The sequence below is a fragment of the Trifolium pratense genome, linkage group LG6 (genome assembly GCF_020283565.1).
Source record: "Trifolium pratense cultivar HEN17-A07 linkage group LG6, ARS_RC_1.1, whole genome shotgun sequence".
Taxonomy (NCBI): Eukaryota; Viridiplantae; Streptophyta; class Magnoliopsida; order Fabales; family Fabaceae; genus Trifolium; species Trifolium pratense.
The window spans coordinates 5,506,201-5,521,535 of NC_060064.1; the positions used below are offsets into that span (position 1 = coordinate 5,506,201).

The 15,335-nt window shown below is 34.1% G+C and overlaps 2 protein-coding genes across 2 annotated transcripts; one reads left to right on the forward strand and one right to left on the reverse strand.

The window, feature by feature from the left end:
• The first annotated feature begins 491 nt into the window (after positions 1 to 491).
• On the forward strand, positions 492 to 5,049 carry LOC123890319 (receptor-like kinase TMK3). The gene is made up of 2 exons (XM_045939906.1): positions 492 to 3,302; positions 4,234 to 5,049. The coding sequence occupies exons 1-2, from the start codon at positions 968 to 970 to the stop codon at positions 4,740 to 4,742; spliced, it is 2,844 nt and encodes a 947-aa protein (XP_045795862.1). The 5' UTR covers positions 492 to 967; the 3' UTR covers positions 4,743 to 5,049.
• Positions 5,050 to 8,079: 3,030 nt separating this feature from the next.
• Positions 8,080 to 8,849, reverse strand: LOC123890320 (mediator of RNA polymerase II transcription subunit 27-like). Its single transcript, XM_045939907.1, has 3 exons — positions 8,743 to 8,849; positions 8,569 to 8,612; positions 8,080 to 8,488 (listed from the first exon to the last, which is right to left on the reverse strand). The coding sequence occupies exons 1-3, from the start codon at positions 8,800 to 8,802 to the stop codon at positions 8,305 to 8,307; spliced, it is 288 nt and encodes a 95-aa protein (XP_045795863.1). The 5' UTR covers positions 8,803 to 8,849; the 3' UTR covers positions 8,080 to 8,304.
• Between the last annotated feature and the right edge of the window lie 6,486 nt (positions 8,850 to 15,335).

Genomic DNA, 15,335 nt, shown 5'->3' on the forward strand with positions numbered 1-15,335 from the left:
AATATCAAATTTTTATAATTTTTACTATTATACAATTAAAAATATTAATCGTCAAAGTTATGCATCGACATGCGTGAAACAGTCAACTGTACCAATCAAATTGGGACAGAGGGAGTATGACAAAATGCCTACAAATATGACAAAATTAAAATATCTGAAATACCCATGCTTCCAAATCTACAATGTTGACAACACCAAAGTCATCGATTGAATTTACATTGGATCAAATCTAATATGACAATTTTGAACCGAACAAACACCACGTCTGCTATCAAGTTCTGATCGGGTCATCCACTTTTCATATCCGCGCCTCAAGCCCATAGCACTTAATGCGAGGGAGTTGTTAGAAGTTCCACATCGGTTGCAAGATGACACAAATATGTGTTTATATAGTAGATTTAATTCTCACTTTACAAGCCGAACTAGTTGAACTACCCATCACATTCTTGTTTATCAACTATTTAAAATAATAATTAAAAAAACAAATAATTATTATCCCAAAACACACAACACAAGAATTGTGGAGAAAAAAGTAAGAATAATTACAGCAAGCAAGAAAGTAGCAAGTTTTGAAGAATATACCACGGATAGATTAGACAAATAGTACTCCTCCTCCATCCCCAATGAGTGAGTCAATTGACTGCGTCACGCATACCAATGTATAACTTTGACGATTAATATTTTTAATTGTATAAAAATATGATACATGAATGACTCACTCATTTTGGGACGACGGTGATAGTATTTAGTTAGGTTTAGGTCCACCATTATTACCACATTACCATTACAAACATTTTCTCAAAAACCTACCCTCTCATTAGTCTCATTCATTTCATCACTCTTCTCAGATTCAACTATGCGCTGTCGTTTCCCATTTCATCAAACACTCTCTCTTCTTCTTCTTCTTCTTCTTCCTCACTCTCTCTAATGAACCACCACCACCACCACCACCACCACAACAACAACCATGAACAACCACCACACAACACTCCTGTTCTTCCTCTTCCTCCTCTCACCATCTCTAATCCTCACAACAACCCACCCAAACGACCTTAAAATCCTCAACGACTTCAAAAACAACCTAGACAACCCCGAACTCCTACAATGGCCTAAAAACAACAACGACCCATGTGGTCCCCCTTCTTGGAAATTCATCTTCTGCGACGGTGACAGAGTCTCACAAATTCAAACTAAAAACTTGAACCTTTCTGGTACCTTACCACAAAATCTAAACCAACTTCCACAACTCTTCAACTTGGGTCTTCAAAACAACAAACTCCACGGTCCATTACCGTCGCTAAAAGGGTTATCAAATCTCAAATATGCTTATCTTGATAACAATGAATTTGACACTATCCCTTTTGATTTCTTTGAAGGTTTATCTAGTTTAGAGATTCTTGCATTGGATAACAACAATCTCAATGTTACTTCAAATGGGTGGCAATTTCCTTCTTCTTTAATGGATTCACCTCAGTTGAAAACTTTATCTTGTATGACTTGTAATTTGGCTGGTGTTTTACCGGATTTTCTTGGAAAAATGAACTCTCTTTCGTATTTGAAACTTTCCGGTAACAGTTTATCCGGTGAGATTCCGGTGAGTCTTAATGGTTCTGGTTTGCAGACTTTATGGTTGAATAATCAAAAGGGTGAGTTACTTTCTGGGAATATTGATGTTGTTGCTACTATGGTTTCTCTTACTAGTTTATGGCTTCATGGAAACAGGTTCACCGGTTCGATTCCGGAGAATATTGGTGACTTGGTTTCTCTAAAAGATCTTAATCTTAATGGTAATGAACTTGTTGGACTTGTTCCTAAGTCTTTAGGTGATTTGGAATTGGATAATCTTGATTTGAATAATAATCGGTTTATGGGTCCGATTCCGAATTTTAAAGCTTCTAAAGTTTCTTATAGTAATAATGATTTTTGTTTGAATCAAACTGGTGTTAGTTGTTCTTTTGAAGTTATGGCTCTTTTGGGTTTTCTTGGTGGGTTGAATTATCCTTCAAATTTAGTTGATTCATGGATTGGGAATAACCCTTGTGAGAGTTGGTTGGGGATAAAATGTAATACTGATGGTAAAGTTTCTATGATTAATATGCAGCATTTTAAACTTAATGGTACTTTAAGTCCTTCTGTTGCAAATTTAGGTTCTTTAGCTGAAATCAGATTGGGGGGTAATAATCTCAATGGTGTAGTGCCTAGTAATTGGACTGGATTGATGAAGTTGAATTTGTTGGATCTGACTGACAATAATATTTCGCCTCCTATGCCGGTTTTCAGTAATGGATTGAAACCTATGGTTGACGGGAATTCTCTGTTGAATGGTGGCGGCTCAGACAGTCCTTCGTCGGGGAAAAATGGTACATCGGGTGGATCTGGGAATATTGGTGGAGATACACATGGACACTCGAATTCAAGTTCAAGTGATTCGGTTGAAACGAAACAGTCCAAAAGGAAAGGGCTGGTTTTGATTGTAGCTCCCATTGCTGGTGTAGCGGCTGCTGCTTTTCTGTTGATACCGCTTTACGTGTATTGTTTCAGAAGGACAAAGGATGGCTTCCAGGCTCCAAGTTCACTTGTAGTTCACCCTAGAGATCCATCTGATTCGGACAGTACTGTAAAGATAGCTATTGCTAATGGAAGTGTTTCCACTTTGACAGGGAGTGGAAATGGTAGTAGAAACAGCAGTGCAATTGGCGATTCTCATGTCATTGAAGCTGGAAATCTTGTCATATCCGTTCAAGTTCTAAGAAACGTGACAAAGAATTTCGCCCCTGAGAACGAGCTCGGCCGCGGTGGATTCGGAGTTGTTTATAAGGGAGAGTTGGATGATGGGACTAAGATTGCGGTTAAAAGAATGGAAGCTGGTGTGATCACCAATAAAGCCTTGGATGAATTTCAGGCGGAAATTGCAGTTTTGTCGAAAGTTCGACATCGACATCTAGTGGCCCTTATTGGTTATTCCATTGAAGGTAATGAGAGGATTCTAGTGTACGAGTATATGCCACAAGGTGCTCTCAGTCAGCATCTTTTCCATTGGAAGAGCTTTGGACTTGAGCCTCTCTCTTGGAAGAGGAGGCTTAATATTGCATTGGATGTTGCTAGAGGAATGGAGTATCTTCATACTCTTGCTCACCAGAGCTTCATTCATAGAGATCTTAAGTCCTCAAATATTTTGCTTGCCGATGATTTTAGAGCTAAAGTCTCAGATTTTGGATTGGTAAAACTTGCTCCTAATGGCGAAAAATCTGTAGTGACCAAACTTGCTGGAACCTTTGGATACTTGGCTCCAGAATATGCAGGTGATTTTTCTTTTTTACAAGTTCTTAAATTACTTATGCTATTATTTAATTACTCTCTACCTGAATACTTTATATTTTATAATAACTTTTTTATTAATTGTATATGAATTGCTTTATACCTACTGAAGTTTCTGTATATGATTTCTATTCTAAAAGTAGTGTCAGTTTTTGTGTGGATAACCTACTGGATCTCCCTATCAGATCTGGTAGCTATTGATCTATTATATTGTCTTCTAGTGCTTTATTTTATTGCATTGGATTAATGCTGTAAGGATGTTAGTGTTAGTTTAGTAACTGATTCTAAGTGAACAAACTTCAATTTACTTTTATGAATCATTTGATAAAATAACTAATAGTAATTTTTTTTCATTTCTGCATTATATATCCTGTACCACACATTCAACTTTTTCACCTTAATATTTGCCATTGACATATTATTTCATCTTCAAGCACTTTATTTATTGCATAAAATTGCTATAAGCATGTTATCAAAGTAAATGACCCTGTTTGGATAAACAACTTAATTAAGCACTTTTAAGTTATGACATGAACATTTATCATATAAATACTTGTGTGTATAAGCTATTTTTATATCGAAAAATAAAATAATGTCAAACTGTTTCACTGGAGAGCTTATAGAAAGAAGTTGAAAACAACTTATGAACATGTCATAAGCTCTCACAAACAATCTCACAAGTACTTATACTAGTTGATAAGCTCAAATAAGTCAATCGAATCAGACCGTCAATTCTAAGCAAAGGAACTTTAATTTACTTTTAATCATTATTTAATAAAATAACTATAGTAAAATGTTCATTTCTGCATTATATATCTGGTAGCACTCTTCTCAACTTTTTTTGTTCTAATTCATTTGATAGGTTCAAATGTTAAATTAATTTGTGTTTTTTTTTTGTTTGTTAAATATGTTCAGTGACTGGAAAAATCACTACCAAAGTAGATGTTTTCAGTTTTGGGGTTGTGCTAATGGAGCTGTTGTCTGGATTGATGGCACTTGATGAGAGTAGACCTGAGGAAAGCCAATACTTGGCGGCATGGTTCTGGGATATAAAATCAGATAAGAAGAGACTAATGGCTGCTATTGACCCAACCCTCGACATAAACGAAGAAACATTCGAGAGCGTCTCAATTATTGCCGAGCTAGCCGGACATTGCACGGCTAGAGAACCAAACCAAAGGCCAGAAATGGGTCATGCTGTCAATGTTCTTGCACCACTTGTTGAAAAATGGAAACCGTTCGACGATGACCCCGACGAGTATTCCGGCATCGATTATAGTCTTCCCCTCAATCAAATGGTGAAAGGATGGCAAGAGGCTGAAGGAAAGGACACAAGTTATATGGACCTAGAAGACAGCAAGAGTAGTATCCCCGCAAGACCTACTGGATTTGCAGATTCTTTTACTTCGGCTGATGGCCGGTGAAACAAATGGTTTGTTTGTTGTTTTGTTGAGTGTTCCTATTTTATTTATTTTTACTTTCACCTTCTTTTTATCTTTCATTAGGTTTAGATAGCATGCTATGCTCTTTCTGTCTAAAAATGCTAAGGCAAAATGTGAGTACTACTACTGCCAGTGGTGTAATAGAGTTTGAGTAAGAGATTTCATATGCACTTGAAAAAAATGAAATCTAATTTGTATGCTTTGTATTTTCTACTATGACATTTAAGGTTTAATGGTTGTAGATAGTGGAGCCACAATCAATGAAAATGCTTGTAATTTTTTTCATTCATTTATTCCTCAACGTGCATTGTCATATGTTGTTTTGTGATTGATGAAGATTGTGTGTTCTATAAAACACTTTTGTGCCAACTACCTCTTTTTGTATATAAAATTTCACTTCATGGGCATGCACATGCTGACATGCACACCATACTGAACTGAAAATGTCATTTCTGCATTTATATTGTGCATGAAAATGTTATATTTTTAATGAATAATCTAAGGCCCACAAGTATATTATTACCTCTTGGTATAGTCAATTTCCATGCATGGCAAGTGGCAACCGCAACAAAATCCTCCATAAAAAACTCGTAGAGTAAATCAGCATTTCAGTCCTCGAGATTGTAAGAATCTAGCAATTTAGACCCTTAAATTTGCAAAGTAACAAGTTAGTCCCTTACAATTGACGGACATTGTTTAAGTCAAAGGAGTAAAGTGTTATTTCGCGAATTTAAGAGACAAAATTGATTTTGATCATTACAATCTCAAAGTTTATAGCGATGATTTACTCAAAAACCTCCCTAAATGTCCCTAACTAACTGCTGTGCCACATATTCTTCCTATAGTTTTGAGTTACTCTGGTCCTATGGTCTTAGGTGAAGTTTATGTGAATCTTTTAATAAAGTTCCCTACAAAACGGTGCTTATGAAAGAGTAGTTGAAAGGAACCAATCCCTTAAATAAAATTGAGGGATTAGGCCTTGGCTGTTTGTGTTAACTAAAAATCAGGTACATTGAATATCAATCAATTCTTGTTAGGTGAATTTAGTTGAGGTTTTATATGTTGCATTTTTAACTATTTTTGTTAAAAATGCTTTTATATTGGTATTATGTTTTATTTGATTACCAAAATAATATCCTGAATATAGTCCATATATTATATCCCTTCTTTGCCATGATTTCACTATCAAACACTATTAAACTTTTGAAAGACAATAATGCATTGTTTAATGAAATTATTGCAATGAGTTTAGCACTATCGATCATGTGTGCAAGTAATAACACTAACTTTGGTATCAAGTCACACGCGGATGCTAAGGTGAGGAAGTGAAATAGGTCCCTCATTAGTGAGGCAGTAACAAATTGTCTTTTCAACCATCCAGATTAAATCAACGGTTCACATTAAAAAGAGAACATGTATCATTGTTTACACATGATTCCGTCATGTAAATTGAGCCCAATCACTTCTTCTCTAACCTTGCAACTCTGCAACCTGCGAGACATGGTCATGGCTGCTTAGAAGAAAATTTTTGGGAGGCCAAACTCCGCTATCATAAAAATCATAAAACCCCATCGCAAAATCTCCGATGTCGGAATTGTCTTTTTTCCGACGGAGATTCCTTTCAACTCGACACCAACAAAAAATAAATAATAAAATAATTGCAGTTAAGAAAGAAGAAGAAGAAGGCAACACACAGTTTTTTCTGGGTTTGTTGTTCATATATTTCTTGGTCATTTTGCTTAATCTTGATGGTAATATGAAGGTTTTTTGTTTTTTTGTTTTTATACTAATCTAAAGGTTTTAAAAAACACAAATTTCAATTAAAATCTCAATGTTGCAATTGAAAACTTAAGTCCTAAAAATCCATACAAAACTTAAAAATAAAATAGCAGATCTGAGTTTAGTCAAAAAATTAAATAATAGCAGGCCTGAGTATTGAGAAGAAGATATTTGTGGTTCATCCATGGCATATTTGGGTAAAAGGCGAAGAAAACGAAGAAACAAGACGAAGAAGAGGAACTACAGAACGAAATCATGTGCAAACAATAATACATGTTCTCTTTTTAATGTGAATCGTTGATTTAATCTGAATGATTGAGAAAATAATTTGTTACTGCCTCACCAATGAGGGACCTATTTCACTTCCTCACCCTAGCATACGCCCAAGTCACATTCACAAGATATAGCTTTTATAAAATTTGATAAATTTTATATTACTAAATAGACTTTTACTGATTATTATTATTATTAGTGAGTTTGGATATGGTAACAAAATTTCCTTTGAGAATCATTGATGACGTGGCGTACATATGATGTTGACAACGATTTTGACTGATTGTTTGTCCAACTATAGTGATTAGTGGACCATCCTAATTACCTTGTACAGAAGCAGAAACCAAAAACCAGCCAGCAAAGGATGTTGTTGTTATTATTAGAAGATGTGGTCCATGTGGATTATTAGTACTATTATAGATGTGGATTAGTGATTAATCTCACATGGCATAAGTGGAGTTGTCATGAACCTGTCAAGTCATCAAAATAATTTGGCACTAAAACATAACAAGTCACCTCTCAAACATAAACAGGTGTGAAGATGTGGTCTGGCACACATGTTTGTTCGTTTTTATTTGGATAAAAATTGACATCCAAATGCCAATTATCAAACTGAACTTGTACCAGATGACCCATTTTTTCTTTCAACCTCATAAATACTATAATAACTCTTTTTTTCTTTTCCTCCTCATAAATAAATAATGATTATTATTATATTACTCAATGACTAACTTATGCCACGCACGTAGATTCATCATGTTGACAGCTGGCTCATCAACCTGTGCTTGTCAGAAATTCTTGTGCGTATTCATGGTGTGGTGTGATAGACCAACAAAGTAAATTATTGATTAATTGATTTTGAAGGAGGATAAGCCAATTAAGGATTAAGAGATTGGTCAAGAGTCCCTATCATCAAACTAATTTCTTACTACTATGATTATTCTAAAGAAAGTGACCAGCTGTTTCCCATGAATCAAGGTAAAAGAGTTTTAGTGGCATGACACTACTGAATTTATGAACTAGTCAATGGTCGGAAAGTTAACAAATAATATATTTGGTGGAAATACTCCGACAAGGTCACTGATTTACTTTGGACCAAAAATAAAAAATTTGTCTGTAGTAGCAATGTGATTATAGGGGCATTAATCACTTTTTAATCATTCAAACATTCTTATTGTTGAAGTTAGGATTTTAGCTCGGAGTAACAAGTTCTTTACCAGAAAACAGAATGCTATTTGATTGTTTAAAGCTAACTGTTATCTAATTATCTAATAGACACGGCACTGACACTAACACATAGACACCAGTAATAAGTTGAGAAAATAGAAATGGTTGAATGCAATAACACATATTAGTGTTGAGCACACGTGTAGGCAACTTTGTAGTATCGGTGCTCCGCTGCATAAGTAAGGACAATGAAAAGGGGACTATTACTCCTATAAGTTCCACATAAGTTATGGCACTCAACTTACTTAAAATTAATAATGTGTGATCATGCTTCCTCAGAGAGGCAGCCAATATGATAAGCCATAGTATTATCTGAATTCTGGTCCTTTGAAGATAAGGTTGACAAATTTTTTGAAAATGAAAACTTCCAGTAGGGCAGGTAGGGCAGGTGGACTGGGGGTAACAATAAATTTGATTGTTTATCCATGGCAAGTAGCTTTGAACATTTTCTGTACACCCAAAAAAATTGAGATTAGAAACTCCACCACATAAAAAGGAAATATAATGAACTGTAAACTGCAAATTTAACCTGCATGATATTGAAAATAGAGTCTGGTAGCTGCAAATCCAGTGCTACAGCAACAACAAAAAAATACAAAAGGCTAAGATTTAAGAAACCTTTTAGTATGTCAAGAATGATAACTTCCAACCATAATAAGTGTTATGAATCTTATGATATGCAAAGGAGAGATTAATTTAGTACCAAAAGAGAATACAGTGATGTTTCAGCTTGGTTACCAAGAAAATACTGCACTGCTATCATGGCATATTCCTGCAGTTCAAGATAAAAAAGTTGTAATCAGAATTCAGAACACTTCAAACAGTCACTGAAAGGAACCCAAGATATAATAAGTTAGCAACAGAGACCATTACCGTAATATGTCTATACACATGATGAGCTGAAAACCCCCTTGCATACATAGCTTCCTGTTGTTTTCGGGATTTAAAAACAGTTAAAAATAATTTTTACAGCCACCAAAGAGATTACTGGGTTGAGTCGCGGACTAGGTCGCTCTCTTTAAGACGTTTCGTGGCATTGCCCAAAATCGTGCAAGCAGACTATCGACCACGCCGTCCCCAGGATAAAACAGCTCAGTTACAACTTACAACTGTATACCGATATGCTACTGCACGGTAGAAATCGGTCAAAGAATACACCTTCTTGAATGGTACTACAATACCACTCGAATTGATGCTACAACATCAATCTATGATTCATCGGTGATTCAGTGGTACTACAATACCACTCAAATTGATGTTACAACATCAATCTATGAATCAACGGTACTACGATATCACATGTGGTACTACAATACCACATGTATTGATGATACTACAATATCAATCAATATAATGGCACTAAGGCCATTCCAATATGGTACTAAGACCATTCTCAAATCAAAGGGATAATTGTACTAAAACCATTCTTTATTTGAAGGAATTAGTGATTACTTAAATCACTCTCAAACCAATTAACACTAATAATAATATTATTAGTATCACATATAATACACAGAATAAACAATATTTTTCTATAAACAATTAGGAAACATGATGCAAATCTTTCTAATTTTGCATAATCAAATAAAGAAAATAAAGAAACAGTTGACATGCCTAATTCTTTATTTTAATAATTACATAAAAATCAGGTTTAATCCCAAGAAGAAAATAATTTACATTCGGTGATGCAACAACATTGTACCGAACCAAATATATATATCCACATAAAAAGTTATACTAACAATTTGACATATAGTTAAACAAGCTATATGTGTTGAAATGCCACTCATAGATCAATATATATGTATTAGCAAGAGTAAACGAATTTATCAGTTTAGCTAAAACAACAAAGTAACCAAGTTGAAGCAATGAAAATAATTAAGGAGCAACATACCAGAGGAAAATCAAAAGCATAAAGGTTGTCCGCTGGTTTTTTTGTTGTTGTTAGCAATGCAATTGAACAAATAGATTAAATTATCTATGTGTATAATTGGCAGGCACCAATGGAGCATAGCTAGGTGCATAGTATAGTGCAATTTCCATTCTTGTGCTCTTTTGTTAAGATGAAAATATGACCTCATTTTTCTGTCGATGCAAGCTCCTTTTATTTTATTTTTCACACTCATAAGGAGCATGGTTTTTAATATTTTCGGTTACAGTTCTAACATAATTATATCCTTGAATAATGAATAATAAATAAATAAATAAATAATGTTTGTAACCGATGTGAAACTTAATTTATTTATTTCCTCAAATTACATACTAGTATGCTACAATACACTAGTATGCTATAGTACCCGATATGAGACTCAATTTTATTTTCAATTCACACACCAGTGTGAACTTTGTTCCAACAATCCCCACTTGAATTTAAAAGAAAATTCCAAAAATATCGTAGGACGCTTCTAAAAGATTGTGCATAAGTAAATGTGTCTATGACTTGAACCTTTACGTAGCAAGTAAGAGCTCGATTTAGTAAGAGTGACACTTGTCTTGAACTCTATCTCGGATTTTTCTCAAACCCGCACACAACCTTTTCTTAAGGTGTATCTTTATAGCCCGTGCTTTAATGGCCCTGCACATGTATCCCAGTTTCATGAACGCTCTAGGAATTCGCCTCTAAATTCCATAGGAACCGGCCTCAGTTCCACATTCATATAGGTGGGTCTATCAAGAGTACTCCTGAAGCTTGGTACTCCACTCATACAGAGTATAGATCTCATTAAGAGTTTTATTATCTCATCCTTTCGCTTTCAGGAATCATGTTTTTTATTTTTTATTTTTACTTGCATGATCATCTTTAACTCCTCACAACTTGTTATTACCCATTGAACCTATTTCTTGGGATCTTCAGTCATTTAGGTTGAGTTTCCATCATGAGAAATTCATTTAGGCATTAGTCCCATCTTTCCAGATGTATTATGGACTTCCTCTTTAGCTATTCCTTTCGTCAAAGGATCTGCTAAATTTTTCATCAGTGTGTTCATGACCCATTCTTACAACACCTTTAGAGACTAACTATCTCACTGTGTTGTGCTTCCATTTAATCGACATCTTTTACCATTATAATAACGGTTCTCAATTTATGCAATAGTCGCGGTACTATCGCAATGGATCAACACATCTGGCATGGATTATTCCATAAAGGAATCTCAAATAGCAAGCAACCAACTTGCTTTTTCACTAGTTGTGGCTAATGATATCATTTCAGACTCCATATTGGATTAAGCCAATATATATAGTTTGTTTCTCTGATTTCCAAGATACAGTTTCTCTACTATATATTTCAAATATATAGTCACTAATATATTGTTTTGGAATCATATAATAATGTATTCCAATCTACATCACTGAATCCTTCAAGAACATCAGAAAATTTATAATAATGTAATATGAGATTCATGGTTATTTTTATCTCATGAATCTCTCAATAGCATACCAATGCTAGTTCTTCAGTTTACTAACAAACCGGCACAACAGTACCACGACATATGCAATGCTACGACATATAATGTCGAGTCAAGTACAATTAGTGACATACCGAATGCCAATAATGCTTTCATATTCTGATTGTATTACACTTTCAACAGTGCTCCTCCATAGTTTTTAAACTAGGATCATATAGTATGCAAACAAGTTTGCTTCCGTAAATATATTTCTTTAAAACTTTCTCATCATAGTGAGATTGATTTAAGGAAATTTGCATTCATGGATCAATAATCTCAATATCCAAGATTACATTTACTTCGAAATTCATTTGACAATGATCAAATTGTCAAACTTTTCATGTCATTTCATATGGCTTGTTTAAGACTCTACAAAGTCTTATCCAACTTATCGACTTTAGTTTTCATGCCCATGAGTTAAAAAAAATATTTAGGTTGTTCCATAAAAAATTCTTCTTCCAATTCACTATTTCGAAAAGTAGTTATAACATCCATTTGACCTTATGGATATTATTCTTGTAATTGGAGAAAACATGTTGAAAAGATATATATTTGTTTTCCTTTCTAAAATTTATTTATAATCATTCAATTTTTACTCATGAGGCAAGTCTACTAAATGTCAAGTCTTATTAGACAATAGATAATTCATCTCATCATTTACGGCTACCACCATAAATCAACATAGAGAATCTATCTCATCATTTACGGCTACAACCATAAATCAGCATCCAAGAAAGACAGTTTCTTGGAGGTTCGTTGGATCCTTTTCTAATCTATAAACCATGTAATCAGGTTCATACTTTTTAGCAACTTTTTTCTATCTTACCTCTTTGAGGTTCTATTACATCTTGTTCGATGTTCTCATTATTGCTTCTGATCACTAGAATGTGATCAGGTACAATGCCTCCACTAGACCCCCCACTATTTCCCAATTTTAAAGAGAAATTCATTTTCATAGAAATCATCTTTTGATTCTATGATCATTTTAGCATTTAGGCTACAACCTACAAGCTTTGACGATAATTGTGTATCAACAAATACACATTAATGGGCTTTACTAGTGAGTTTAACTCTCTAGGAGTCGAGAATTTGAACCTACGTCAAATTACTCCAAGTTAAAAAAATAAGACAAGTTAAATTGTCTTTTCTACAAAATTTCACAAGTGAATTTTGTTCTTGCACTTAGGCACTCTATTTAGCACAAAATAATCGGTTAATTGAATTCCCCCACTAATGAGATGGAATGCTGAAATTAAACATGATTGTAACAACTAGATCGGTAAAAGGTTCTTTATTTTTATTTTATTTTTCTTTACCGTTCATCTAAAAAAAAGTAAGTTGTAGTTGTTTCATGTATAATTTCATTCTCATTAAAAAATGTGGGAATCATATTTTGTGCCTTAACAAAATGAAGTTACTTGACTTTCTTATTGAACTAATTTTCAATTTCAATTCCAAATCCAAAGAATTGAAACATGTCAAGAACATCATTTATCACTTTTATTTTCCATAAGATTTATGAAAAATAATCTCAACATTCATCAACAAAAGTGATGAGTATCTTTTTATGTTTCTAGTGTTGTTGTTCGAGACAACAAACACTTCGTTATTTTTCTGATCTTGCTTTACAACTTTTTCTTTCAAAAGAAGACAAGTTATCAGACTTTCAAGTGCATCTTCTTTAGACTTTTTATCATTTTTAAACTTGTTCAATTGTTTCAAATACAATTGAAATATAATCCTTCAACACGTTAGCAACTCTTTTATTGTTCTAAAAATATGATTTATTTTGTTGCTAATGTTTGAAGTGATTCCCTTTAAACCAAAATTAACCAATAATTATGACAGCTCTAAAGATAGATGGGAACAACAATTCTATCACTGCAACTTTCCCTGGAGCAACCATTCCCATCGATCCTAGCCTTCGCTTATTAGAACCACAATAATTATGTTCCTCTGAACTCTCATTTGAAGAGGTGAGTGTTGAGGCACTTTTTAACCAGTCCATTCGTTCAAAAGTTGAAATTTTCACATTTGGCACTTCCTTTTCCAAGGACTTGAGAACATCTGGTAGTGTCCTTAGAAAACTCATTACTTCCTTAGGTTCAAATGCAACTTCTTCAGACCCACATTGTTTCTTCGAAGCTGATTCATTAGTTTTAATTCCATCATCAGTAAAAGCTTTGAGAGATAACCTAAAATCATTCAAAAACCTAAGTGAGCACAGCTAATGTAACATGGGTCAGCAGCATTCAGAAGTAATAGTAAAGTTTTACGAACTAACATATTCAAATCTTCAGAAAGAAATACACACTTTTCCAATTAAGTACACTATTCCAACACTCACTTCACTTTGTCCATTGCTAGAGCAACCTGCTTCGGCGGTGCCTCGGCCGTGGAGAAAGTTACCACCGTGGCTTGCTGAGTCTGTTGCATTTGCACTGTTTTAGGTGATTGACATGCCAACAAATATAGTGGGATACTCCTCGGTTAGTATTTTCGAATTTTCGTACAAGTGCTGGCTTATTGCATTTTTTTTTCTTCAAGCTTCGCTGTCGAGGGATTGAACTGTGGTCTTTAAGTTCGGTGTCAATTACCACTAAATTAACTAAGGATTTATATGATTTTTAATCTAAATGCAATTTTGGTGGTGATTGGTGGGGGTTCTTAACCAAATGTAGATTGTTGACTTTTGTTTCATTAGCGAAAAAAGGTTTAGTTGTGTGAAATATAGGACAAGGATTGGCTTGGCTTGACTGATTTTTGCTATAAGGAGAAAGCTAACATGTATACAAAAAATTTATCTCAAAAATGTGCATTCAATTTTTTAAAAGTTAAATTTTTGTTTTTTTCAATATAAAACTTGTACTTTGAATTTCTTAACATGTGTCATTAGCAAGCCTTTATATAAAATAAGCTTCACATTTTAAGATCAAGCCATGAATTCCTACTTATGGGATGTATTGAATTGAGATTTCAAATGATTATATAAAATAAGCTTCATATTTTAAGACCAAACCCTAAATTTTTACTTTCGTTAGTAATGGGAGATCTATAATTTAAGATTCGAGAGTGAACAAATAAATAATGTGGTGAGTTTTCTTCTTTGTGTTCTTATTAATGTCATTACTAGGGATTGGAGAAATTAATTAGATTCAGGCTCCATTCCACATATGTCACAAAGCAGGTCAACTTCCATCTCGAAATGAGGTCGGAGAGTCGTTAGCCTGAGATCGGCCGAGATTAGTTGTGAATTTTTTTTAATGAAAGAGACAAGAGGGAGGGGGCGACAATGGTGTCTTATGACTCCCACTATAGGATATCATAATAGCGGAAGAGTAAAACGAAAAAGACATAGGACGCACGAGAAACTTGTAGGATGACAAAAATAAATCTCAAGAATAAATTGGTGCACCAAGTTTTTTTTTTAAGCCTATGATAGAAATATTCATGAAGGGAAATTATTTTTTTCTACTCCAACATTTAACTCTTTACCCCTACAAACAAATCAATATTCTCATTTTACCCCTTTCAATAAAGTTAAAAAATGAATTTTGAACATAACCGTGGCTAAACGGAACATTTTTCGGAACACTTTCGGCTAAGTTTTCCGGTGATAAGTGTCAACCGGAACAGTTAAAAAAAGAGTTCCGGTAAGCTTTAGCCACGTTTAAACCGTGGCAAAACATAGAATCTGAAAAAGTTCATCAAACGCCGAAATAATTCATATGAATTATTATCTTCACTCATTCAGTCATTTGCCATCAATAATTTATTATCTTCACTCAGTCTAGGACTGTCGAGATTTTGAGTTGACGAATTTTCTTCATCAGCAATCATGTTACTGGAA

What these genes read in the sequence shown, in the direction of transcription:
- LOC123890320 (XM_045939907.1), bottom strand. Translation starts at nt 8,802, where the DNA reads ATGATAGCAGTGCAGTATTTTCTTGGTAACCAAGCTGAAACATCACTG. An exon ending in CATCACTGTATTCTCTTTTG is followed by an intron (nt 8,613 to 8,742) that starts GTACTAAATTAA and finishes TTGTTGCTGTAG; the next exon opens with CACTGGATTTGCAGCTACCA. An exon ending in CTATTTTCAATATCATGCAG is followed by an intron (nt 8,489 to 8,568) that starts GTTAAATTTGCA and finishes TTGGGTGTACAG; the next exon opens with AAAATGTTCAAAGCTACTTG.
- LOC123890319 (XM_045939906.1), top strand. Translation starts at nt 968, where the DNA reads ATGAACAACCACCACACAACACTCCTGTTCTTCCTCTTCCTCCTCTCA. An exon ending in CTTGGCTCCAGAATATGCAG is followed by an intron (nt 3,303 to 4,233) that starts GTGATTTTTCTT and finishes AAATATGTTCAG; the next exon opens with TGACTGGAAAAATCACTACC.